The 27,933-nt window shown below is 39.0% G+C and overlaps 1 protein-coding gene across 1 annotated transcript; it reads right to left on the bottom strand.

Moving 5' to 3' along the window:
• Positions 1-14,866: 14,866 nt before the first annotated feature.
• CRELD2 (cysteine rich with EGF like domains 2) lies at positions 14,867-27,895 on the bottom strand. The gene is made up of 10 exons (XM_038154877.1): positions 27,630-27,895; positions 26,521-26,603; positions 25,557-25,667; positions 23,225-23,316; positions 22,043-22,219; positions 20,710-20,808; positions 19,048-19,125; positions 18,187-18,282; positions 17,214-17,354; positions 14,867-15,660 (listed from the first exon to the last, which is right to left on the bottom strand). The coding sequence occupies exons 1-10, from the start codon at positions 27,798-27,800 to the stop codon at positions 15,602-15,604; spliced, it is 1,107 nt and encodes a 368-aa protein (XP_038010805.1). The 5' UTR covers positions 27,801-27,895; the 3' UTR covers positions 14,867-15,601.
• Between the last annotated feature and the right edge of the window lie 38 nt (positions 27,896-27,933).

Genomic DNA, 27,933 nt, shown 5'->3' with positions numbered 1-27,933 from the left:
CTGACACCAGGTTGCAGTAGGTGAGGCTTATCATCTAACGGGCTGAAGTTATACAAAAGATAATGAACACAAATGCTTGGATTCAAAGTGGAAAAGAGAGGGATATGCCATTTCCTGCTAAAAACGTTTTGTCCAACTCATTTGCTGAGAGTCATCTGCAGAACTTGCTGCACTCACTGCTCTGTGTTTCATACAATGCAGATCTCCCTTTTCTTAAGGAGAAAGTGGAACGGGTGGCTTCAGTTACTTTTGTCAGTTATGTTTGATGAATTAATGTACTCTGCAAAAATCTAAGTATTGTATGCATATTATAAGATAACATACAATGTATACAATACATACATACATACAATGCAACAATGATGCATTCTAAAAATATAAGCTTTTCTTTCTGTTCTTATTTTTTAATGAACACTCAGCAAGTACTGGATGACAAGAACACAGGATGACAAGAACACAGTATTTTTCCAGTGTAGTTTAATTACTCTGAAATCTGAGAGAACTAGGAATCTCCTTTTCTCCTGTAATTTCAGCAACTTCTTGTCTCACTGAGCAGACACACCTACCATAGCTTTGCCTAACTGTAAGTGCAGTAGAGGAGCATATCCTAAGAAGAAAGTAATTTCCTGCTCTGATTCGGTATAAGCAACGAGTCTCTAACACTTCACAGGTGGTTTTTATTGGTTAAACTATTCCTAAAGCTACCCTGTAAAACAGCTCTGTAACACAGAGATCTGTTTCTGACTGAAGATGTTTGTGTGGGTAGGGACCATTTATGGGATTTGGCTGCATCAAGGGCTTGTGAGGAAACGTTTGACTTGCCATGAATAAGGAGTGGGCAGATTTCTGCAGTGGGGAGCATTGGAGAACAGTGATGTGCTTCTCCCACCACCTTCAGCCCAGCCAGAGGTCAAAGTGGCTCCTGCCAGGGTTTATAACAGCACATAGGTTACTTCCAACTTAGCAGGGCAAGATTTGCTAAGGAAATAAGTTATGTTTCTAAGTAAGGAACAAACTTCTCCCGCCGCTATGCTGTATTAATCCAATTTTGGTGGTTTCTGTGTGAAGGGAATCACTGTCTGCCCTGATGAGTAAACCAACACCCACTTATCCTGAGCTAAGTGCAACACAGACAACAGAACTGCCTAGAGCTTCTGAACCCAAAGGTTTTGGTTTTGAATGAGGTCACAAACACCCAGGTGAAGATTTCTCTGTGCACAGATAAAGCTGACTTCAGGTCCCCATGCTGCTTCTCTGAAGGGAACCCAGTGTGCAGATGGGTAAATGCCAAGCACAAGTGCTGATCCAGAGTCAACACATCCACACTGAGGAGTCCCTGGTCACCTCCTGACCCTTTCAAACAGCCCTGGCAGTATGGCTGTGGGCTACGGCAGTGGCCAGCTTATCACACAGTGCACCCAAGATATTGTAAACTAGATAGGACAACAACACTTCAAGCCTTTTTGGAGAGACTTGATAGAGGAACAGGTAATTCCTAAGTAGCCCTAAAAGCCATCACTGCTGGACACCACAAATTTTGTATACACAAAGCTGAACAATGAAAATTCATGCTTTTTCTTTCCAAAGACTTGGAAAATATTAAGCAGGTCTTATCAAAAATACCAAATATTTTAGTTGCAACATATAGGTCTGATCCCAAAAGAGATTTAAAGCATTTAATATCCTCTCATAAACTATCCTACTGTAATTACATTTTTTATTGGTTTTGGTTGCGTTCTGGTCCAGAAAGCAGACACTCTGAGACAATTATTACCATTGATAATTGAATAGAAAATTATTTAACTAATAATAATGGAAAATTATTAATACAGTTTACTGAATTGGGAGACATACTCAACCAATATAACAATAGAATCTCATACTGAAAATATATTCCTTGCATGAGAAGCTTCACCCTGGAGAAATGGCATGTTATTTTTTAGTAACATAGCAAAACACTAAAACTACTATACAACTGATGTGATTTGGGATTAATCATCATTGCTATGAACCATAAAACCTCTGCAAGCATAAATTTTTACCAATGTGATAAAATAGGTGTTATAAAATATGTCTGTCAGTTGCCTGAGGGGCATTCAGTGTCAGAAAAACATTTTCCAATTAAAAAAGGACACATTTTTCTGATTTTTTCCTTAGTGTAACTGCAATGCAGATCTGCCTTGAAAAATGTATGCTGATCCAAGCCTCATTTGTATCCTTAGTCTGTGATAACCTGCATTCAAAATGGTGCAGTACTTCAGAGCCAGACTTGATTTTCATCATGGCATACCCATTACAATGACATTTCTGCTAATTCAAGCCAAATTAACCCTCCCTGCAGGACAAAAGACTATTAATTCCTAAACCAGGAGGGACTGACTTTGTTTGCTGAGTGATATTGTTTTCTCAGCTTCACTGGGGATATAATAGTCTGACTTTGCATTAAGTTTCCTGACTCATCCAAAACAAGAATCATCATCAAGATAGCAGCATTTTCTTCGCAAGGGGTGCTAGCTTTTGTATTCAGAAATATTATCTGTGTTTTACTTGGGCAGCTGTTTCATAAATATTTCTACTTGCAGTTTTACTCAGCAGACAACCAGGCTTTGGTAAAGGTATATAAACATGTTACCAGCCCCACTCAGTACTGCTTACCTCTTGAAGAGAAATCTGCAGTCATAATAAACAACTTGCGATATCTATACGAAGCACCTACTGTGGACTGGCACTGTACCAAGAGAATTTCAGCCACTCCAGCCAGTGCAGTGCTCTGGTAGGAGACTTTTGAAGAGGCATTTGGCACCAGCAGGCCCAGAGATGCAGCTATCAGTGTCACCCAAACTACTGCTCCACTTACACTCAGTCCTTTATTTACAAGAACTTTCCATGAGAGGGACTAGCTTATAAAGGTATTTTGCTTTTTCTTATATATGAGCAAGCAAACCCAGCTGCTATTCAATTTATCCCTCTGTTTAGCCTCCACTCTTTTGTATCTTTGGAGTTGAGATTTCTCTTTGTGAGAGAGCCAGAATAAACAAAGTTTTATCTGTTATGCTATTGTCTAATTCTCAAATTCAAGTATTCAGACAGAATGCATTTATCTTTCTTCTCTTTTGAGCTTTTGTCCTTTTCTAAAAGCTCATTCACTCCAACACAAGGAGGTGGTACCCACCCAATGAGTAGGGTATTCTCCTTGCAAGAGACCTCTTTAGAACACAGGCAGAAAGGTTTCTGTTTTCACCCATTCATTTTCAGTGCTCTAGGGTCTCAGTCATGGTGCAGTTAAAAACTGCGGGTAAGTCTCCCACTGACTCACAGCAATTGTAACAACTGACTTAGAGATGCTCCCAAGTGACAGGGTGGGCTGACTAGCTCCATCCTTCCAGGGGTGTTGAATTGCTGTAGATCACTCCAGTTTTTACTGGCAAGGGGAAGCATCCCATCCCTCTCTTTAGACATCCACGGAAATGAGGTAAAACAACATCAGGTATAGGAAAAAAGTAAGCAGCAAGCAAAGGCCTTTGGACAGCTGTGGTCTGAGGAAAGAGACTGGCAGCAGATAAAACCAAGAAGGGAGAGGGAAGAAATGAAGCAGGTGGGGAAGGGAGGGGCAGAGAAAGCCAAGGATTTAGCCGGAAAGAAACGATCCTCAGCATCGCTTAATCTATATGACCTGCCATCTCCAAAATCTGTTCAGTGTTGGAAGGCATTCTTGAATTTCTCCCTGCCTGCATGCACAACTTTACTAATTAGCTAAATGTTTGTCACTCACTTTGAAGCTGGAGGAGGTCATCTAAATATAATAACTTAAGCTGTGTTTGCAGCTGGAGAAGAATAATAATTTCATTTGTCTGGTTTCATTGATTTCCACTACAATATCAATTCTGGAAATCAGTTTGTACTTTAAACACTAATTACTGTATCTAAGACCTTTTATGTGGGAAAATATGTTGTGACTCCTGCCAGCAGTAGAAACAAGTATTCTAGAAAATAGTTCATGGCTTGTCACCATGAGACACATCACTAGCTATGGAAGAATGAGAGGTTGAAGAAGTTTGATGAAGTTTAGCATGTCTTAACAGGTCCTCATAGAAAAAGTTGGCTCTGTGAAGAAGAAAAAACATTTTGTCTGGCATTTATTGCCATCCTCTAAAAAGTTGTTGGTGGTTTTTTTTTTCCTTAGAATTTGTACTTTTTAGATAAAATAAAGGGAAAAAATTCAAAATTTCATTTGGAAAAAAGAAGAGATTGAGACGATATGCATTCGTGTTGTTGCATTCTATAATTTTCTCGATTGATCTATTCTGCTCTTGCTGTGGGCATAGAGCAGCACTGATTCCCTGAACAAGAGGCTGTCTAAATTCCAATTATGACTATACGACCAAACCTCATATAATCAAACCAAATTTTTTCTCCCTGCTTGTTATTTCCCTTGAATTCTGGCCAAAATTGCAGCTGCCTGTCCTTACAAAGTTTACATTAATTCTTGGATTTGTTTGAACAGATATGTGTTATGCTCCACAGTCCAAAGCTTGAAGTTATTTCATCATTTTGGACATTTCACACTGGAGATTTTGAGTGGTTCTCCCACTTCTGTGGTGATATGAATGTCACAGAAGCACTAGAAAGCACAAAATCTCTATGATTCCTGTGTTCACTAGAGATATATAACACAGATACCACTGAGTTAATCCAAAGCCTAGGCTGCCACAGGCCTGTCAGGTTCTCCAGAGCAAGTCAGATAACCTAGAGAAGCCTTGAATAACAATGACTATGTGTGGCCACTTAGCCCACTAGATTTCCTAACTAAGGTCAATGCTTTTAATTCCTGAGTCTGGCCATCAAATTCAATGAGAGGCACCAGAGACATTCCACCCTCTGCATTAAGAGATGTGCTCTCCTACCTCACACTGGGATAACACTGGCCAGGCCAGTTTATTAAGTACAGGCCTGCCCAAAGGATAAAGCTCAATGAAGAAAATTATCCCAAAATCACACAAATAATTTACAGGAAGGCTACATCTAGAACTCAGAAATCTCATCCCTGTCTGCACTCTACCATGGATTTGTTTATGGATATGTTATCTGAACATCCTACGCTTTAAAAAAGGTGTTTCAAAGATGGACCTGGAGAAACTCAGAGCAATCTTTGTTGAAATCTTGCAGGATGCAACTGACTGATGCCTTGGTGTGCTGCCATTACACACACTGGTCACCTATCCTTGTTGAAGGTGTAAGTCAAAAAGCTTTGGAGATATGTTCCACAGATCTTCCTGTGGAAGAACTAAAGTAAAATGTCAGTGTGCTACTGGAATGACTTTGGTGGCAAGGGCCTGCTCATTCCATTTCACTCGTGCCACCTTTACTACATATTCCAGACTGTCCTGGTTTTCAGAAGGTTCTGTATTTTGTTCTATATGTCATCACATCTATTTTTTCCTATAGTCCTATTGAGTTTAAAAAAAAAAATATTGTTGAAGCTCACCTAGTTTGGATGCTTTGGTAAAAATCTTCTCCTTGCTGCTTAGGACAGAAGGATTAAAATAAGCGATATTAGGAATGACAAAACTCACCAGTTACTCTTTCCCACAGCTTCTTATTTTAGCAAATTCCCATCATCTCTTCCTTCAACCTGCTACTAGGAATTGTAAGGGGTTTAAGGCTTTCCTGTATTTTCTTAAATACAGGCTTTCTTGTATTTCCTTAAATACAGTTGTCATGCTTAGTTTGCAGAATCATGATTTTTCTCCTCCTTCTTTATATTTGTAAATACAAGGACTCAAGAAGTGTTGCCTGCCCATTCTTTTACTGGTAAACTCAGAAGCCCACGATCCTGTGATAAAATCCCTGTCTATTCCAAAGAACAGTGAAACCTTTTGTCCCAGCATGGGTATTTCCTGGAACCATTTTTAAGTTCAGAAATAAACAAATTTCCCATGAAAGTTTATTCAACTGCTATTCAAAGAACATTAACTCATATAGCTGCTTCTTTCCAGTACTATGCTTCTAACTCATATAAACACTGTGTTCTTACTTCATATTGAGGGAAGTCCAAATATTATTACAATACAGCATGCAAGCCAATACAGAGCATGCACCTCCACTGGTGATGCTTTCCCTGGTAAATATCAGACTATTTTCAGAGTAATAGCAGATAACTCTTCAGAAGTACTACATATTCTTGTTTATAGAATTCTATGAAAGCTGGCAGGTTTTTAAATTGCTGTTAACGGACACATACGTTTACAAGATCTGAAACACATGCTCTGCTATAGCTAAATTCAACAGCCATGGATGTTTCCCGTGGAAGTGTGAGATGTAGAACAGGGGTCAGCATCTTTTCAAGTGCAGTGTGCCAGACTACTTTTTTCTCCAACTAGAGGCTAAGTGCATTTGAAGAAGCTCAGTGGCAGCTAGAAAATATTGCATCTGAAGGGATGACCTCTCCCCCACTTCTGTCACTTTATGTTGTTGACCCTTGCCTTACATGGAAACATTTCAGCCACATGCAGGCCTCTCTCTCTGCAGTACCTTGAGCCCTCCAGGATGATGCTGAACCCTTTCCTATTAAAATTTAAATCCATCTGTTACAGACTGAGATTATTCATAACCTTAAAATGAAACAAGTAACAGTAAACTAACCTCACCTTTCTTCAGGTAACAAGAATGGTAACTGTCTGGTCTATACATATTCCAGCACCTAATTTCCTCTTTGCTAATCTCTTACTTTTTCCAACCACAAAATCATAAAAAATGAAATGAAAGGAGAAGTACACTAGACTGTGACCTTCACAAAACCATACATTTTTGCCGACCCTGTACATTTCCACAGGGTTTTGGGAAGAAATAGGTAGAATTTAATTGACCCTAGTGTAAGGTGAAGGGTCTTGTACAAAACACTGCTATACTGACCCTAATGAGTCACCAGCTTCCATCAACTCATCTGGCTCATGGGGTGCCAGGTTGCAGACTGCTCATAAAAGTGGTTCCATTAGTTTCAGTGCTCTGACAATCCTGGGAGCTCCAGATGCACCAGCAAGAATTCTGAAAAGGTTCCAAGGTGTTTCCTGCCACCTCGTTGCTATGCTTGTGATCTGCAGAAAACATACAGCTGTAGACAGCAGGAGTAACTGGTGATATAGTTGACTGGCAGACAAGAAGACTGAAGAACAGTGAGGGAGCAACAGTTGTGCTTTAATAATCTCTGTTTCTACACATGAGTAATGACATAAATATATTTGATTTTTAGAGAAAGATTATGAGCCTTAAAAAATATAAAAGTAATACTTTTAAGTAAGGTTTTCATCACTCTGTCAAGTTAAATGTACATTTGTGCCTTGTACCTTGACTAGCATATCACATGAGAGATATGTAAGTTATCTGTCTGTCTATCTAAGTTAAGAGTATTTTTCTTCTTGACATATTATTTTTCAAAGAAAAGATAAAAACTGTTCCTCTGTTATTTTCTGAATAGACTAGAAATCCATGATCTAATTTTGTAGTTTAACTTGTAGTAACATTGTGTGCAAATCTGTAGTCCACAAGCCTACAAACTTTTAAGCTTCCTATGTGATTCTAGTAAATTTATTCCATTAAAGGCAGCAGAACTGTTGATTTGAATGAAAATGGAGTGTAAATATAAGAATTCATAGAAAAATGAGATCTAGCTGAGATGAAGGAATGGACTGACAGAGCCTTATGAAAGTCAAAAATGACCAGCCCCAATTGCTGCCCTTTGGAAGGAAGATCCTCTTGGAGCAACACCATCTGGGGACTGAGAGCTGGAGAGCAACTCCGTGTAAAAAAGCCCTGGGAGTCCAGTGGGCAGTGAGATGAGTGTGAGCCAGCAGTGGCCTGGCAGCAGAGATGGCCAGCAGCCTCCTTGGATGCATTAGAAGGAGCAGAGCCACTAGATGAAGGACCCACAGCAGTGCATGGCAAGAGCTGAGGAATAGCAGGTGCCAGTTGGAACACAGCAGGCTCAACCTGAGCACACAGATGAACATTTTGCCTGCAAGAGCAGCTGCCAAAAGAGAATGTGCAGTCCACATCCTTATGGGTTTTCAAAAGTGGCTGAGGCAACTACTCAGCTCCCACAGCAACCCGCCTCACCACTTGTTTGGATGAAAACAACCTGGAGTACCTTTAAGCCTGAATTTCCCCGTTTTTAAGATTTTATTATGCTGACAAGATCTTGATTTGCTGTTTGGAAAAACAGCAGCACAGGTTTATTCAACAAATCATGTGGCCTATTCAACGATTTTACTTAAGAACAATGAGGCCCATATAATTAAGAGCTCACATTTTCAGCCCCTCCCCTCATGGCAGTAACTGAGGCAGTCACCTCCTGAGGCATTCCATGTAACCTACTCTTGGAAGCTTAAGAGTACCCTCTGCTGGCTTAACACTGAAGTTGTGAACATCTGCAGCACAATATACTGAAACGGCATGGCAGAGAGAAACTCCTTTTTCTGAGCAGCACAGCTGTGCATCTCTGCATGGGACAAACAGCTGTGCTGTAGCATTTATCTCCTACAGAGGGAATGCCTGAAGCAGCACTGCACCATGGGCCACAGAGGTCTTTCCCAAACAAGTAGAATTCCAGAGCTGTCCCATTGGAATGACTGCCTTGCAAAATAGCCTGTAAAGCACCATCTGTGTGAAGAGCTTTAACCTAAACCAAAACTCATTCTAGGGACACTCTGTTTTGAACATGAACAGTGTGCAATTAATTGATAATAGAATTATGTCCTAAAGACACAACAGCTTGTGTCTTAATGATTCATCTTTTCTCCCTTGCAAGCTCATAGGAAGAGTTTACCCAGCTTCTACAGCTCACACTTCAATAAATTTCTTGTTGCAAAAGTTGACATAGGAAGAATTTATTTTAATCACTGCAAATCTCATATTGCATAATAAAAAAAATTAAATTAAAAGTTATGAAGTACTTCAACTGGCAGTTATTTATCTATGTTACACAGTTATTTATCTATGTTACACCTACCTATGAAAGTGTTTCTTTATGAACATAATCATTTCAGTGTATAGATGAGTAAATGAAAAAAGGGGGTAGAGACAATTCCTTATTTCCTAACCTAAATGCTAAGAAGCTGCTGCTTCAGTCAGGCTCTTGGCCACATTATTAAAGAGCTCCAAGAGATTGCCACTGAAGGTAGATACCACACCATCCCTTTCTGGTGGTAGTTTCCGGTTTTCTTTGCTTTAGTGCTTGAAAATGTGACACTGCTTATTCCAGAAACAAAGAAAAAATTGAAAGCAAACTAAAAGGCTGCATATTTTTTATGCTAAAGGTTAAAGATGAGTCTCAGTTCCCTGAACAGGTTCCTCTTCCACCTTTGCAAAGGACTTTCCTTTGTGTCTGTGCATTACCTCAAACAAATGAGGCATAATCACAGCTGCATGTGGGAGAGTTCTTGTTTATTGTGCTAGTCATTAAAAAAAATTACTATCAAATTATAATATATTCTGATAGATAAAATAATGTGGAATGATGAAAAAAACATTACCTCAGCAATTTTTAAATTAGATACTGCATTTCCAAATGGCACAGAGAGAATAATTCCACATTGGCGAGGGAAGAATAAGATGACCCACAAGGTCCTTGCTTGTTAGAATACTAATTTATTCACATATCCCTTTTTTGGGCAGCCGTTTTTATCTGTGAAGAAAAACAAAACAAAACAAAAAAAACCCAAAGAAAAAACCTAACAAAACAAAACAAAAAGCCCCCCGAATAAGTAGGACACTTTATTTCTTAGTTTTAACGTATGTATTCCTTCTTCCTCCTTCTCATTAAAAAAACAAAAAATAAATCAAACTTTTTTTAAAACTAAGAAATACTAAATAAAATCAATGTTTGTTTGGTTTTTAATTACAGAGAATTTCTTACAGGTACACAGAATGGGCAAGAATAACAGGATCTGGACCAAATTCCTAGAAGCCACTGAAAAAATCAGTGTGAACCAGAACTGATTTTATTTAAGGAGCTTTTTCTTTTTTCCTCGTGGAAGATAAATTTGCCTAGTTCAAGTATGATATCTATCAAAACTCCCCCAGAGATACAGAAAGATTTATGAAGTTACCAAATACATGATCTACCAAAATGATACACTGTGTGGACATCACAATCTGCAAAACATGAAGCACCAGCACCAAAGTATCCATAATTTCTCAATATGCTTAAAAATACTGACATAGCAGCCCCAATAAGTATTTAAAGATCCAACTGTTTTCTTTTTTCCTTTCTTCCCTGTTGGATTTACTGTGCTCTGTGAATACAGAACTCAGCAATAGAAACACTTTCTTCTGCTGCACAACGTTCCAGCTACTGCTGATGCAGTTTCTGCACTGGTGGATGCAGTGCTAGGTGTGAATCCTACACATCAAATGCTGTGATGCAAACTGGGAGACAAGTGAACATTAGGGCATATCTCTAACATAAAAAAGATGACCCTTGGTCCCAAAGAGCCTACAGTCACCCCACCAACTAAGACCCAGTAAGAAGGGCTGGATTCAACAAAAAAGCACCATTAAGTCAAGAGACAATATTTTTACCTCAGCAGTAGATCAAGAAATGTAACCAAGTACTATTTTGCCTTCAAAGCAATAGCAGGACCATAACCCTTTATATCAGAATGGTAGGCCTGGGCAGTTCAGGCATCAGTGTGGGAGGAAAGCTAAGGCAGACAGCCTTAGACAGAAGAGACCAAGGCAGTTGGTTATTTTCAGTGATCACTTTTTCTAATCCTGATGTGTGGGAAATCAAGCAAAGGTGGCAGGAAGCTAACAAGCTGACAAGAATGAACAACGAGCTCCTGACTAAAGCCATAAAAAGGAACACACAATGTGGAAACAGTGGCAAGTGACCCAGAAGGAATAAAGAGCCACTGTCTTAGCATGAAGAATGGAAACAAGAAAGCCAAAGCCTGCTTGGAGAAGAACTGGCAAGGGATTTGAAAAGTATTAAGGGCTGCTATAGGCATGTCTGCAGCAAATGAAACCATGAAGTTAGACAAGGTGTGAAGTTGCTGAAAGGAATGAGAAAAATTCCATTTTGATGCAAGGAAGGCAAAAAAACCAACAAACAAACAAACAAACAAACAAACAAAAACAAAAAACAACCCGCACAGGTAGTTGCTTTGAATAACCTCAGAAGATTCCTTTCAGAACAGATAAAATACAATCTCAGGTAACAATCCATAGCAGTCTGACAGACAGAGGGCAGGGAGGGGTATCAGGAGGTCAGCTAGCACCATTATGGACAACTGTCCTTTATATTATTGCTACATATGATCTAGGACTTCTTGGATTTTTTAAAGCTTTTATTTTGTTGCTGGGGGTTTTGTTGTTTATTTTTCTCTCGACACATTTTTTACAGTTAGTCACTTGTTAAGGCAAATTTGAATTATTTGTGTGCCTACCTTTGTGTAGTATTAGGAATGGTCTGAAAGTAACCTGAAGGGCAGGGTGCACCCTGTTCATCAGGGAGAATTGTCTCCATATATCCACATAGTGCCATATACACCGAGAGCTTTATGCTAGAAGCATGATTTGGTGATTTTCTCAATTCTTGGTGCTTTTGCAAGTTGCAAATGTCATTGACTCTTCAACTGACAACTGCCTGAGTAGTACCTCTCCCATACAAGTTAGGATGATGTATGATCAATCCTCATCATCCATAAAAAGTCCTCTGTTTGTACAGTGTATTCCATATATTTTAGTCACCCGTGTCCTGATCTTGTATATAACTTACAAATTTTGGCACCTTTCCTGAGAAAGAAGATTATGATTTGAACCCTTTCAGGTGATCACTGACTTCCTGAGTTACCTAAGTCATCAAGGTGTTCTACAAAAGAGAATTCATTTGCCCTGTTTAGGAATAGATAGTATTACACTTAGAAGAGAAACTCAGTGTTTATTACAGATATGTTGGCAATTCACATGAAAGAAATTATTCAGTATTATGTACTGAATATTTCAGCTCAGCTGAAAACATTTCAGCACATACCTTGACTTCCAGGTTTAGGCACTGCAGGATTGTCATATGGAGGCTACATACTTGCTCCTGGTCTTATTTAGAGCCTTAATTGAAACATGAAGGTCTCTAAGTTTGCTTGCTCCTGGAAGGTATTTCTGGACTTTCTATGGAGTCCAGCTATCACATACAAGAGAATCTTGTCCTGTCAAGTGCCTAAACACACTATTCAGTACTATTTCCCATGGCAAAAAACCACCTAGTTTTAGGTCAAGAAATGCCAAAGTAGTACCAAAACAATCTAGGAAAAGGGATGCTGCTTCCAGTTTGGTACCACAGTATGAAGTTTACAAATCATAGGTGTGGGTCTAGAAGTTCACCTTGGTACTTATGACAGAAGTACCCACCACTTCACCAACCAATCTGCCAGTAACCAACACTTCACCAAGGCACAAATCCTGTTTGTTGGATATCTCAGATCACCTCTGAAGCATTTACCAACATATTTGTATAGTTGGACATGAGACCTCTACTTCCAGACAACCCTAAGTACAAAGTCTTGTACCACATAACCAGACATGGTTTTACAATGCAATGAAAAATTTAATGGGAACAGCTCACTTTCTTTTAGCACCAAAATATTAATATACACAGTAGAAAGCATTGATAGTCTGGACTGGCTTGGTTAACAAAATGCACTTTACCTTCATTGTCAGTTTCTGCTTATCAGTTCACATCCTACTCCTCCACCCCCTCCATTCTGATTATAAAGGGCTAAACCAAAGACAACTCAGAATCCAAACCCCACTGCATTCAAGGTACAGAGGAGAAAAAAGATTAAGTTCAGTCAAAAATTTTTTTTGTTTCAACTTCTAAAACAGAGCAGTAATTACATTCTGAAGAAGTAAAAGGAGAATACAGAACAAAACAAGGGAACTAACTCTTTCAAAACTCAGCATCAAGAAAGCAGAAGACAGTAGCATAGTACTAAATATTTATCACATACATACCTTGGCCTATATTCCTTCAGTGAAAGCTCTAAATATTTGAATTCACCTTTCTGGACCCCACAATAATTTAATGCAGAGCAATATGTGCCTATATTTGGTGGCAGGAGAATGGGAGAATTGAGGAAAATGTATATTATAAATTTATAATATATATTTATTAATATATAATATAAATTTATCTTATAAATTTATATTAGTGACTCCTAATACTCAGGTACCACATCTGTATGTTTTGTAGGGAACAACACTCTGATTGATGGTTCTACTCTGGTAATGGAAAGCTGAAAGCATTTTTCTCCAGAACTGAAAAGCAGTCTAGTTGTATCAGACTACTCATTACTTTTGCAGGTCAGGCAAGGAAGAATTTCTCCTCTCTATCACCACAGAAAAACAAAATCTTGAAATTTTTGGTTTTTATCAGTTCATCTCAGAGTTGGGCTTAACTAAGACAATTTAGTTAAGGCTTTCAGTCCAAAGCTTTGGCAGGTGGGAAGCAAATGCTTCCACAATGTAGTTAAGAACCTCATCAGTTATCCCTCAGAGTCCCAAGTCAGTTGAAGGGTACTTAAGAGTAGCATTATTTCAGGCTTGAAACACTAACAGAAGAGTTTGTACTGGACAGACAATTCCCTTGAGTGTGAGCTGATGATAGTTTCTAAACCAACATTTCCTGTTAGGATTAATGACCATTCACACCACAACCTGCAACACCTGGGAGTTAAATGAGTGAGTGAGTGAGTAACACAGACAAGCTACACTCTCACAGGATCCTTAGGGGTTAATACTACTGAAACTGGCTACACCTGTACTAAAAAACCCTAAAGATCCTTGAGCTGTATTCCATGTGCTTCCCAAACTGCCTACTTTTTCTTCCCTTTGATTTAGTACACATTAAATACAATGCCTACCCTTCAACTTGCAAGATTTTGTGGCAAATAGGCCCGTCTTTGACAATCACAGCTGAGAAAGCACTGAAGATTTCATACTCTGACTGGCAAGTTAAGAAACATCTAGATATAACAGTTAAAGAAAACTGTTACAGATACCTTACTACCTCTAGATATTTAAACTACCATGCACAAGATCAGCTTAGACAGCTTTTAACATAAGAATCCAACAGAATCAGATTTTGTACAATATTCACCTAGGTATCTATCACACAAATCCTCCATGCACTGTTCACAAACTGGACTGAGACTTGGCTTGAAAAAAAGTCTTCAGAAATACATAAAAGATGTCTGATCTTTACTGCTCAAGAGAACGAGTCAATCCTATTCATAGCCTTTTTATGTCCCCTTACCTCAGAGTTTGTAACTTCTTCATAGTCAAGCCTAAGCTGTCCTCTTCTTAGCTGTATTCTACAACCCCTTGTATCCACCATCACAATGTATTCTAAACTTTACTCACTTCCACCAGAGACTGTACATGAATGGTCCTTATTTTATTCACAGCTGGGACAGTCCTACAGGATAGATCCATTTTAGCTCTTATACTTGCCTTTAAGCTTAGAGACAGCACATAGCAAGTTGTATCTATCCTATGACTATAAGCTTTCCCTCTGAAATGGCACAAGGGACAAGGAAAAATTGATTGTAGTATGCTTGCTCTGCAGTAGACAGGAAGCTATTAGACACAGCAGTAGGCTGTAGTGAAAGTCCTGTATTCATCAATTCTAGAGAGCACTCACATAATACCCATGAGCCACTGCAGGCGTGTGTTAGCCAAACCTACTTTTCATCACCTTCTAAACTAGTTTCCATAGTTGATGCAAGTATCTGTCAGAAAGACCTGTTTACCTGCCTTTGAAAAGTTAAGTTGACATAATTCTTCCTTTAGAGGAAAGTGTGTGTGAGAGAGAGGATGCTGTTGGGTTGGCATTTTTATTTCATGTATATTTCAATACAACTGAGTGCTTGAATTCAGTGCTGAACTGAAATACAGTTTACAAGGTTCTGGCTTTTTTTTTTTTTTTGAGGGTTGTTTGGGTTGCTTTTGTGGTTTTGGGGTTTTTTCACTGACTTAAAAGAAAAATAGGCGTGACAACACATCAAGGTATTAACATCTTAAAAATTTTAAGGCACATTCCAACAAAATACACTTTTATTGAATGCAATATTAGGCATTCTATTTTGTTTAAGGGAACAGCGTTTCCCTCCCCCCAGAGAGATTCCCTTTGACAATTTCCAAAACTGTATTTCAATTACAGAAATATTTCTCATGATTAGAAACAACAAACTTCAGTCTAAATTTTCCTTGAATTATGAAGTGCAACTAAATTCTTCCAGAAGATAACAGTTTTCAGTAGGCACTAGAATAAAAAGCCTGCAAGTTGTTTACAGTTGCTGGGTACAGTGTTATGTTCCTTCAAATTTTAATACTAATCCATCTAGAGTGTTGTTTTTGAAGAATTATATAAAAAGTGGGATTTAAGAATAAAGAAATGCAGCTTAAAGAGCAGGTTGTCACCATTAAAAAAAAAAAAGTCTTAATGACAACCTGGATATTTCATACCACTTCCAGAGTATGCCAGCTAGCAGAGGCTTAGTCCAATAATTTAAAACTTTAGATAGGAATGTCTTTTGGTTCTGAATGCAGATCATAAGTCAACATGTTCAGTATGTGAAGGCTCAGTTGTTTCACCCTCTACTTCCTCTCCTGTGAAATTAAATAGCACAGTTAGAATACAAATCTACTATCAATTATACATATATAATTAATTATATATATAAAACTGTGATTTTTGAAATTAGGATTTTTTTAAAGAGAAACTCAAATTAATTAATATTTATCAGGACCAGAGAAGCAATTAAGCCATATATAACATCTACTTACACCATTCTCCTAACCTTAGCCTGTATTTATTTTTTTTACTATATGAAAACAGAATTTTTGCAAATAAATTGGTATTATACTATTAGTGGAAGGAAAAAAAATCAGCACAGGCACTTCTATTCTAGGCTTTTGTTTTCAGCTATTCACAGTGAATTTCCTCCTTTCCACACAACCTGTCAGTAGCAGTTTCGGTATTTGAAAAAGTAGGTCAAGTCTTACTCAAAATTGTTTTAATAGTACAAACTGCTCAGTTCAGATGTTAAAACAGCTTTCAAAAAAGCAGAGCAATTTTATTATATTGGGAAAAGCATTATCTAAACAGAAAAACCTAAGTCAATTTGTCAACCTTTTATTTTACTTTTAGTCTCAAAATGTCAGACCACATTAACAAAGGTAGTAACTGATACTCTGCATATCTGTATCAGAGAAGTGTGAAACTGATTGTAAAGGACTAATAACAGTGAGCACTGAGAGGAAAAGAAATGAACTGAATGGCCTTGAGCAGCAATACAACATCCATCATTACAACTCTTTAGTACAAGACGAAAAATCAGCCTTGGGGATGGAAATGGGGGGACAAAAAAAAACCACCCAAAAAAGCTAAGAAGCAGAAAGAAAAGATATGAAATTAGGAGTCTCTCATCTATTCTTCTGCAGCTCTTTTTGCAAAATAATCCCATCTTCCTCTTTGGAATTGTAACAGAGGCCTAGATGGAGTAACTGAACATTTAATGAATGTAGTTCTGTCCATATGGGTCAACACATCCTAGAAAAAATGACGGTTGAATTTTTTGACTGAAGTTATAATTTAAGTGAAGCTGAACAGTTCCCTATGACTGATAGATGGATGTCTTCCCCATTTTCATCTTAACACCAGCTCTGGAACTTACATGATCACAAAATAAAAAAAATTCAGCATTTTTATTCAGCAAAAAGAATTTGTGATTTTTTTTTCCATTTGCAATTTTCAGAGATTTCAATGAATTGAAGATTGCATGCAATCAGATAAACCATTAAGCCACTACAAATAATGATAAAGAAAAAAGTGGGGAGGACATGCTCATTTTTATGACAGCAGAAATTTGCTAGCTCATTTCATGTCAGAAAGCCAAACCCTTAAGTGACTTAAAAACACAACCTTCACTTAAGCAAAAATGTAGCAACACAAGAACAGAATGTTTAAAAACAAACTATCTTTAGGCAAAAAAACCACACATCAGAGTGTGGCCTACACTATAAACTATTGATACAGACCACAGCTGTGTGAAGATGAGAAATAGAGTGATTTACAAGTAATTAGACCCTCAGACTTAAAAAAACCTCCAAGTTGTTGATAAAGCATATTTTTTAAAAATTGTCCCTGAAAAGCTACTTACCTGGTTTTACAGTTTGAACACATGTTCCATCCTTATCTTCAAAGCCTTCTGAACATACACACTTGTAACTACCTGATGTATTAACACAGTCTTGATTCTCTTTTGTACAGACCTTTTCAGGAAGGTTACATTCATCTATATCTAGAGACAGCACAAGAAAAGAAAGAGTACACTGCTGTTATTTGGTTATAAGCCTTATTTGTGCTCAGTCATACAAACAAAACTCTATTCAAATATGAAAAACACTGAGGAGCAGAATGCTGCTGCAACAGATGTAACATCTGTTAAAATCTAATTCTTCATGATTTGGACTGTTTCAAAGTTATTCAGATAACACCCAGTACTGCTGTTTTTAATGTTTTGCAAGTCCCTGTACAGAGAAATGTATTAAGTAGTTATGTTTGTCACAATTAGGCAATTTGTCTTAACCTACTGAACATTTCCCCCTCAGTCATTTTCTATTTTTGCCATCAAAGTATAGCTAAAGGGAACAGAGCTTGTAAATACTACCATCACAGTTAATAGCTACTTCAGATTATGCATGTCTCGTTCTTTCCCAAAGTGGAAGTCTAATTTCACGTTATAATTCACTAAGAATGAATATCATTTGAACTTGGACATTGATGGATTATCACAATGCCTGCCTTTCTGCTACAAAATGAATAGAAACACAGATCTGATGAAGTGGTAAGTAACTGACAAAAGACTCATGCAGCTGTTTCCTGAAGCTACTATAAAATACCTTGTTCCTTTGTACCAGTGATTCACTTTAAGTCTTGTCAAGCGTATCAGCTCAGTAATATAAAGTAACTTATTGAGAATGTCTTTGCAGCAAATATCAGAACGACTTGGTTCACTCTGACAGGCATGAAAGCTGAGGCACACAAATGTGAGTGCACTTATGAGCTCCTCAGCATGGCTAACCAAGAGTGAGCTAACCAGTGTTCTACCAGGTACTGCTAAATCCACCAACCTGTACACTTCTCATCTTCCTCCATGTATCCAGATGCACAGGTCTTACATTTTCCAGAACCTTCTCCTGTGCAACCCACACAGCTGGCATCACATGCTAAAGATAAAGTATTTTATGCATTAAAAACCTGTGTTTCTGGGGTTTAAAATACCACCCTTAAAGTCGGACAGCTTACCCACACAAGGAATCATAGAATGGCTGGGGCTGGAAGTTGACCTTAAAGATCATCTAGTTCCAACCCCTCCTGCCATAGGTTGGATGCCTTTTACTAGACCAAGTAGATCAGAGCTCCATCCAAGCAGTCTTTGAACACATCCAGGGACAGGGCATTAATAACTTCTCAGGTCCAGTGCCTCAGCACCCTCATAGTAAACATTTTCTTCCTAATATACAATCTAACCTAATCTATTTCAGCTTCAATCCATTCCCCCTTGTCTTGTCCACAACATGCCCTTGTAAAAAGTCCTTCTCTACCTTTAGGTTGGTCTCTTTAGGTACTGAAAGGCTCTGGAGCCTTCTCTTGTTCAGAATGGACAATGCCAGCTCTCTCAGCCTGTCCTCATAGGGGAGGTGACCCTCTTGATCAAGATTTTCACAGCTGTCCTCTGGACCCCCTCAGGCATGTCCGTGCCTGCCTTATGTTGGAGGCCCTAGAGCTGGAGGGTCTCACAAAAGCCAAGTAGAAATAGCCAGAAATCTCTTGTTTTGCTCTTACAATAGGTCTAAAGCTTCATTCTCCCCATGCCCAGTGAGGCTCAGACCACACTGTACCAAATACCTATCAGGCATTTTCTAAGCATTACCTCTAGCATTAGTTTAGGATTCTAGACAGTACAATACAACAGAAGATTGAAAAGAAACCTTTGCATGAGAAAGATCCATCTGTGTTTAAACAATACTGGTGATCTTTGCAAGGAGAAGCCGCACATTCATCTAAATCTGAAAGACAAAAAGTGACAAGTTACCTAAAATAGTAGTTATGACTAAATACACAGATTAATACTTGAATGTTATAAACTGACTGCATTGAGAATAGTTGTTGCAATGAGTTTGGGGTCAGGTATGAAACATGGTAGGCACAGAATTAGCATGGTAACAGACACTGTTTTGTTCAGCACAAACCTGTATTAAAAAATCAAAACTGATCCTCATATACTTTGTGATGCCAATAAGAGATGTACCAGAAATTCAAGAGGTCAAATTAAATAAACTTCCAGGATACCTGCAATCCCTGCCATTTTCAAGTCATGCACTTATGCAGATTTCACAACAAACAAGCAGACACATTATTGTTCTGGAACACTATTTTCTCCTGTACTCCCACATTACCAAGTTACAGAGCTTTTTCTATGACCAAAAAACTTTACTACTGCACATACATGCAACTCTTAGTATTCTACAGAAAGCAAATTGGAACAAACCAAGTTATGATGAGGAGCAGTCACGCTGAAAACCAATTCTACTGCAGAGTTAAAACATGCAAGCCTTATGATTTTGAGGAAAGGGTGCAACAGTACTTCATTAAAAAATTCAAACAAAGAAAGGCTATTTCAGTCCCTCTCTTCGTGTCATTGCTGTCACTCTCCTCCTGTTGCTGCACCCATCATTCCAACTGATAACTAAATTGATTTATAGTTCATCAGGGGCAATAATTATCTGGAAAAAAACTCAGCTGTACAGAAGACAGTACCAAAGCATCTTAAATATGCCCTGGGAGTGCTCAGCAGTTGCCTAAGCAGGTATTGCAAGAGCTGTAATTCAAAACCAGCTCTCACTGGCACTTTGAAAAGGAAGCAGTGTTCACATAATTTCTAAGACACTGTTTCCAGGCATTATGATAGAGGTCTTTAAAGGGTCAAATTCAACCACTAAAACAGAATGTGTTACTCTCCCCTCGTGTACTCCTGCATTGGGAGTATTTTTAGTGTTTGCATTTTTCCTGAAGTATTTCACACTTTTCTCCTCATAAACCAATTAAAATGCTAAGACAGAAACAGGTAAGAGATTAATGGAAGCACTGAGCTTGATGTCTCCTGGTATTTCTCTCCAACAACAGGAAAAGTCAGCATGCATGGCTTTTAAACTCTATTAGGGTTGAGCATTTATGACAAAGTTATGTGAAGGTAAATGTAGAAACACGTAGGTAAGTTTATACAAATCTTCTACTAATTGACAAAATAGCTTGAGTCAAGAGCAGGACATTGTTTAGCATACAAATAAACACCAAGAAAACTCATATCTAAAAAGAAACACCCCACTTGCTGCTCTATGAATCCCATTAAACTAAAAACACATACAGAACAGTATGATAAAGGTAACTATCATCACCAGGCAATCAGTGGTGAGAAAATACTGCTTTCCTGCAATATGAAATAAGTGAGTAAGAGAGACTAATACAACAGTAGAAATCTAAACTGACAGATCGTTTCCATACAATACAATAAAACTTGGAAGTGATGCCATCTAATCTTACTAGCCAGTGTTACTACAAAACCTGTTTGAAGTCTGCCAAGCATTACTCACCCACACAAGCTCCATCTTCATTTTTAATCCAGCCTTCCTTACAATCTTGGCAGTCCTTGTTACTTGAACCAGTACAAGTTTTACAGGCAGCATGGCAGGCTGAGAGGAGAAAACTTCAACCTGAGTTTTGTTGAGAGATCCCAAGACAAGTTTGGGCACACAAACTCTCAGAGAAAACTTTATTTTTAGGATTCAGTGGAAGCCATCATTTTTTAGGAGCTTGAAACTCCCATTCAAAAGACAGCACCTCCATAAGATCAAGATTTAATTTAGAAACATGCAGCTATCTGACCAAAACAACAGCAAAATCCCAAAATACCACTGGAAATCAAACCTAGCAATTACAGTTATTTGCAGCACTGAAAACACTGCCATGAAATTCTAGTGACTAGGAGTGGCAGATCCAATTTCTAAAATATTTGGAAAGAGGAGATCAGGAAGGCAAACTCAGCTCAGCCCCTCAAGGCTGGGACATGAGTCTAAACATCAAACTCTGAACTTAATGCAACAACAAACCTCTGAACCTAATGAATCCTCACACAACTTACATTTGCAGCTAGCTATGAGAGTAATGTGTGAAGTGATTTAACTCTGAAGAATTCATAAGGAACTTTACTAGAGATCCAGCTGTATATGCATATTGTATACATATATATAACATGCATATGTAACACACCCTATGTAACATTTCTATGTTATATATTGTCATCTAAAACAAATCATAGAGAAGAATTACTACACAACCAGATTAAAAAAAAAAAAACAACAAAAAATAACAACGGTATAGACTACTTAAAACAATCTTATTAGACCCCAGGGTCAGGATGTAGCTGTTGCAGAATCTCATCAGGGGTCTAAGAAGAATTGAAAATCTGACCAATGCAAAATTTTATTCCTATGACCTGACTTTGTTTCAAAACTAAACTTAGGCATATCTACCAGGAATCTAAGTAGTTTGCAGTACAGATCAACTGTTTCCATTTATTCCATTTAAGCTTATCTGAGACATGAGGAAAACCTAGCTTTTAAAGCAGTCCAGTATGCAGTAATTTCAGCTAAAGATTTCAGAAGTACTTTGGAAGCAGAGAAGAAAATATTTTTATGAATTCTTCTTCTTTAAAGCAGAAAAAACCAATTTAAAAATCAAGGGCAGTGTGGAAAGATGGCTTAGCAAAATCTTAGGATTCCACTAAAGTGACTGACATGTCTTTTATGCCTAAAGTTGGTGAAAGTGTGTTTTGTTCTGCATTTGTTAGTTTCAAATGTTTCTAGTTTTGCTTGCAAAAACTGAAGAAGTTACACAAGATAGAAGCACGTGTTAAGACTTGGTTACCTGTACAAACAGAATGCGTCTCGTTTCTCAAGGAACTGAAGTAACCACTAGAACAGTCCAAACAGAACTGTCCTGTGTACTCCTTCTTACAACTACATGAGCCATCTCCACCTCGGGTACCATCACCATCACAGTGGCCATTTCCATGGCAAGGTCTTTCTGATCCACCATGACAAGCTAAAAAGGGATCCAAAATATTTTTAAATCAGATGTTTAAGAAAATAACTTTCTACTCTCAGACAAAAGCACCCAAAGTCCCTCCCTCTTCACAGAAAATAAAATAAGAATTAACTTTAAGTTGTCACACTAAAGTAGGATATAATTTCCAAGAGTCTTTTTCACCTTCGAGAGTAACTATAAGTTTTGCAATAAAGCAATGCTTTGTAATATATTCAAATATAAAGGAAACTCAAAGCAATCTCCAGGGAAGTTCAGTTATCAATTTCATTTTGGGTAAAGACCATGGTTCAAAATTTTATTTATTTTCCTAGCTTCCTGGATAAAATTGGTATCTTTATTTTTTCTGTATCTCTGAAAAGACTCGTATTACATTTGTAAAAATCTCCTGGCTATCATTTAGATCAATACAGGGGATGGAGACCTAATTTTTACCAATATATTAAGTGGCCAAAATCGATCTCTTAATAAGGTGCAAAGTTTTAGAGATTTATAAATTTTACCAGCTTCAGAGGCCAAGATATCTCTCATTATTTTTGCAAAGACCTTACTTTCACCTCGCACCTACTTTTACTCAATTTTTCTCATTGCCTATTTAACTGATCCTCAGTTGCAAGTTTCTTCATTTAAACCCCAGCAGGAATTGGGTTGCTTTACTCTTGAAACTGGTCAAGGATTCTTGTCTACACAGATTCTGCAAGGCCACCTAAACAACAGATTTCATGTTACAGAGAGCCTTTAAGGATGGGTCAGGTGAGGATATTAGTATCAGATTGATTGTTTCTGCACATCTTGGTACCCTTGACAGCTTAGTACATTACTACATGCCCAGAAGACTTTTATTCAGGCAGGATATTTCCAAGGTAGCCACTCAGCTAGGAGGCAGCAAGCAGGTACATACTACACAGCAGCCTGTGTCTCATGCAAAATATCACACATCATGTATTTGACTGTGACAGGTAAAAAAACTGTATCTGCTACTGAATTTTTCAGAAGAAAAATTACCAAGGCAATCGGGTCCGTAAGTTCCAGCAGGGCAGCAAACTTCTATTGTTTCAATGCAAAACCACTTAAACAAATCTGGATACTTCTTCTTTCTGTATATGAAAGACATTCATTTACAAACAAAAAGAACTAAGATTCTTTAAAAGCCAGCTCACACAACTGACCCAGCACAACACAGGAGAGAAACCTATTGCACATGAGAGATTAGAAACCTAATTCTTCTGAAGATTTCAGGAATCCATTTCTAGAACAAGTCCTCCAAACTGAGAATGTACCTTTTAAAATATAATACTATTGATAAGTTCTACTCAAATTTTATAAATTATATTTAGGAAAAAAAGTGAAATAAGAGCAACAAATAAAATAAATTCTTCTTCATACATGTGCACACACACCTTTTTTAAAATACCTTACTTTTAGAGAAGGTTTATATACAGTTTAGACAGTCTTAATTATGTCTTTCTCTTATAGATACTTGCTGTATCTTTATCTCAAGTATACAGAAGATAGACTGGAAGAGATGTTAACATTTGTTCAAATTATTGGCTACTTGATGATTGGGTTAAAATCTCTCCTTTTTTTAGCATTGATCGAGCATTATTTTAAAAGACATTTTTAAAATAAAGAAGTTAGTTATGTGCTACCTGAGCACCAGCATACAGCCCCAGTCAATTGAGTCCAGTTCCCTGCTCCTCACAGGACCTCCTACACTAAACTGTGTGAGCAAGAGTGTCCTCCAGATGATTCCTGAAATCTGACAGGCTTGGTGCTGTGGGGAACCTGTTCCAGTGATCGACCACCCTTTATGGAACAACTTGTAAAAAATGCCTAATGGAATTCATGGGCGAAAAACTGTCTTTGGAAGCTAGCACAGAAACTGACATTTGGATGCTGCAAGTTAAAGAAAGGAAGGCAAACCATCAATTGCATGCACTCAAAAGGTCTATTAAATACAGACACTTTCCAAAACCCAATGTATTTTATGAATTGTTTTGATTATTTTAGGAAGTTTACTATGCCAAATTTTCTAGTTAAGACCAGTTCTTCAAATTTTAGCCAAATTAAAGACTCTGGGTTGCACAGTTTACCTTTCTGGAAGGCATATCCTATGAGGAGCACCTAAGGACTCTGTGCTTGTCTAGAAGGAGGTGGAGGGGGTGGCCTCACTGCCCTCTGCAGCTTCCTGAGGAGGGAAAGGGGAGAAGGAGGCGCCGAGCTCTGCTGTATTTAATGACAGGACACAAGGGAAGGGTTCACAGCTGCACCAGGAGAGTTTAGACTGGACATGAGGAAACATTTCTTTACCAAGAGGGCGATCAAACACTGCGACAGGTTTCCCAGAGAGCTGGTGGAGGCCCCAAGCCTATCAGTGTTTTAGAAGTGTTTGGACAATGACCTTAACAACATGCTTTAACTTTTCATCACCCTGAAGCAGTCAGGCACTGGGACTAAGTGATCATTTTAGGTTCCTTCCAACTGAAATGTTCTATTTTCTGCTCTGCTATTCTACTCTATTCCCTTTACTACGTGTTAACATATATACATCCTGTATAGTTAAGTAAAAGGTAAAGCAGTCATTTAGGAGAAAGCAGAGCACCAAAAAGCCTTATCTACTTATGAAACATTATAATGGTAGTTCACCCTATTGAATTCTAGCTAATTAGGAGTGGTGACAGTTTAAATTAGTGAAAAATACTTAGAAGAAATGTGATTTGGAACTAAAAAACCCAAACATTAGGAAATCTAAATGTTACACTGGCATTCATGCACTAATTATATTTAAGACCGGTATACAAAAAGCTGAGCTATAACACAAATTCCAGTCTAGCTTAAATTGCATGTAAAAAAGTCAGCTGCTACTCTACCATCTGCAAGAGATTCACCTTCCACCCTAATTAGCAACAACTATTCTTTTGATTGCCAGGAGAACAAAATGTAGTTTCAGGAAAAAAAGCAAGCAAACAAAAAACCCACAAGAACCAAAGAGCCCTTTGCAGTTTTTTGACAAAGGAAAACATACGGGACTAAACTTCAAAATTTTCCAATGTTAGTTTGCCTTGATACCCTACTGTCTACTACTAAGTAGACAGTGTATAAGAAACAAGTGTAGATGCTTTGTTGCAACACTGCTGGAATTGAAAACCAAAAAGAACATAGTACAGCAGCACATGATACTAACAGCCTGAAACCAGCTGTACCCAATGGCAACTCCTGAAAGACCATGAATAATTACCCACACTTCTGTTGTTCAGGCACAAGATTTAACATTAGTAGGTCATCCTCCTAGATAATTTATTCACACAAAGATCTCCATCAAGAAAATGATACTTACAATTTGAACCACCATTTCTCTATAAGTTCTTCATGTTCTTCTACCATGTTGTTACATTCAAAGTTACTACTGTCACACAGATTCTCTATGATCTCTACAAGACGAATCTCACTACAAGCAGAGAAGGAAAACTGTAAATTAAATGTAAACCTTCAATACATCTCAAGATCTGACAGAGCAGCCAGACTACAGTGAGAATATTTCATCAGTTTAGGGGGTGGCCTGAATTAGTTTCAAAACATCAGAGTAAAGAACTAATAAACATTACTTCAGTTAAAAAAGAAACCCAAACCCAGAATAATGCCCACAAGAATGTTGTGACTTGCTTGCATTTACTATATCTCTAGATTGTAGCTTTGATAGATTTTTAGCTTCTTATAAAATTGGAGTGCAGTATTTTATTGTTCAACAATAAATTTAATGTAATTTTATTTGACACAAGCCTGTGAATCTCACAGCAACATCTCAGTGCTACAACTAAGATAAAAAAAATTAATTTGAAATGCAGGAGAAAGGTATCAGGTTACTTTTCTCCATGGTTAACCTGATATGTGTACAGTAAGCTGCCTTCTCTGGCACTGAAACAGTGACAACTCTAGGGAGAACATACTGCTTTAATTCTAAATCAATTATTTCAATATTCTGTACCTTTTATGACTAGAAATAAAATATTGGCCACTATTAGATTCATTATTTTAAGACCCTACTATAACTAATAACAGAATCAACTTTTGTTGTTTTCAGAAATGGGATGAACAGAGGCAATAATAAGGCATTTGAGTCTTTACTATAATCTTTAGATTACAGTGTTATGTAACATTATCATCATTAAGAATTTAAGGTTTGGACAAGAGAAACCTTAGGTGCCAAGTTCAATAATGAAGTTCCAAACAAACACTGGTATAGTGAAGCTACACACAGTGAACCCAAAATCAGCTGAATGAGAAGTACTGAGACAGCTCACCTAGACTCATACTTGGACAGCGTCTTCTCTTCCCAAGCAGTGTTTCCACCACCAAAGTTTTTTTTAGCCGTATCTGCTAAACCCTACAAAAAAAGTACCAGAAATTACACAGGGTTTGTTTCTTACAAAACTTAAGGGCAATAACAAAAGCTTACATAGAAATTATGAAAAGCATCATGCATAAACTACAGTAGAGCTCTCAAGCTGCCGATGAAATTCCTGAGTGAAAGCAACAGCTAACGACAACACAGAAAGTGAGAAAGTGTATGTTACAGGCATAACATGATTAAACTTTCCTAATGCATAAACAAAGCCATGTCACAGTCTTGATTTACAAAAAAAGCCCCACGCATGTACGAAACTTTACACCCTTCTCCCTCAAGTTCTCAGGAAATTTATTATTTATTATCATTTGAACAGAACCTGCACTTCATTCAGTTTTCTTAACAGCCCGGTCTGCACCAGGTTGTAAGCTAAGCACACAACCGAACAACAGGGCGATCAGGACAGCTGTCCCCAGCCACAGCCAAAGCCACCAGACGACACCTGGCAGAAAAGCCCGCAGCTCAAGTGACCTGGGGAGCCCGCAGCAGCCGATTTGCGGATGGAGAGCACCAAGCACCGGTCACCAAGCGCAGCAGCCGCTGCTGCCGGCGCAGAATTTACTGTGCCACACGTACGGCTGCTGCAAATGGCAACATATAGCGAATGCTTGGGGACGTAGCTTTCCACCGGCACTTCCCATGGAGCTGGAAACGCTGCACCGGAGCCAGCCTTTTTACACGAAAAGCACCAAAACACCTTTGGCGGCAGAGATGGAGGAGCTCTGCCACCCATCCGCCTCAGCACCGCGACCGCTGCCGGAGCGGGACCCGCCGCTGCCCCATCCCAGGGCCGGGCGCCGCCCCGACCGCGGCTCCGGCGGATGCGCTCCCGCAGCGCGGCCTCTGGGCACGGAGCCGGCCGGACCCGCGCCGCGCCCGCCGCCGCCGCCGCCCCTCGGCGCCGCAGGCACGGAACCACCTACCGGGCCGCCGCTCGACCCCGCCGGGAGCCCCCGCGAACCCCTGACCCACCACGGGGCCGTGCGCCCGCACCCCGCGGCCCACCTGGTTGAACCTGTCCACGATGCCCCGGCAGGTGGAGCACGCCAAGCGCCGCCGCTCACCGGCGCCGCGAACAGGCAGCGACAGCAACAGGGCGGCACAGAGCAGCACGGCCAAGGCCACGCGGGACGGCCGCGGCGCGGGGCCCGGGCGCGGAGAGGGGCCGGGCCCCATGGCGAGGGTGCGGGACCCCGGGACGCGGAGCGGGGCCGCCCCAGCCGAGCCCCCTCACGGCGGCGGCCGCGCTGGCCCCGCCCCGGCCCCGCCGGCCCGCGAGCTTCATTCGGATTTCCGCGTCAGCCCCACG

This window comes from Motacilla alba, chromosome 1A, assembly GCF_015832195.1.
Source record: "Motacilla alba alba isolate MOTALB_02 chromosome 1A, Motacilla_alba_V1.0_pri, whole genome shotgun sequence".
NCBI lineage: Eukaryota > Metazoa > Chordata > Aves > Passeriformes > Motacillidae > Motacilla > Motacilla alba.
Note: the sequence above shows the minus strand (reverse complement) of the source record. Positions and strands in the feature narration are given on the sequence as shown.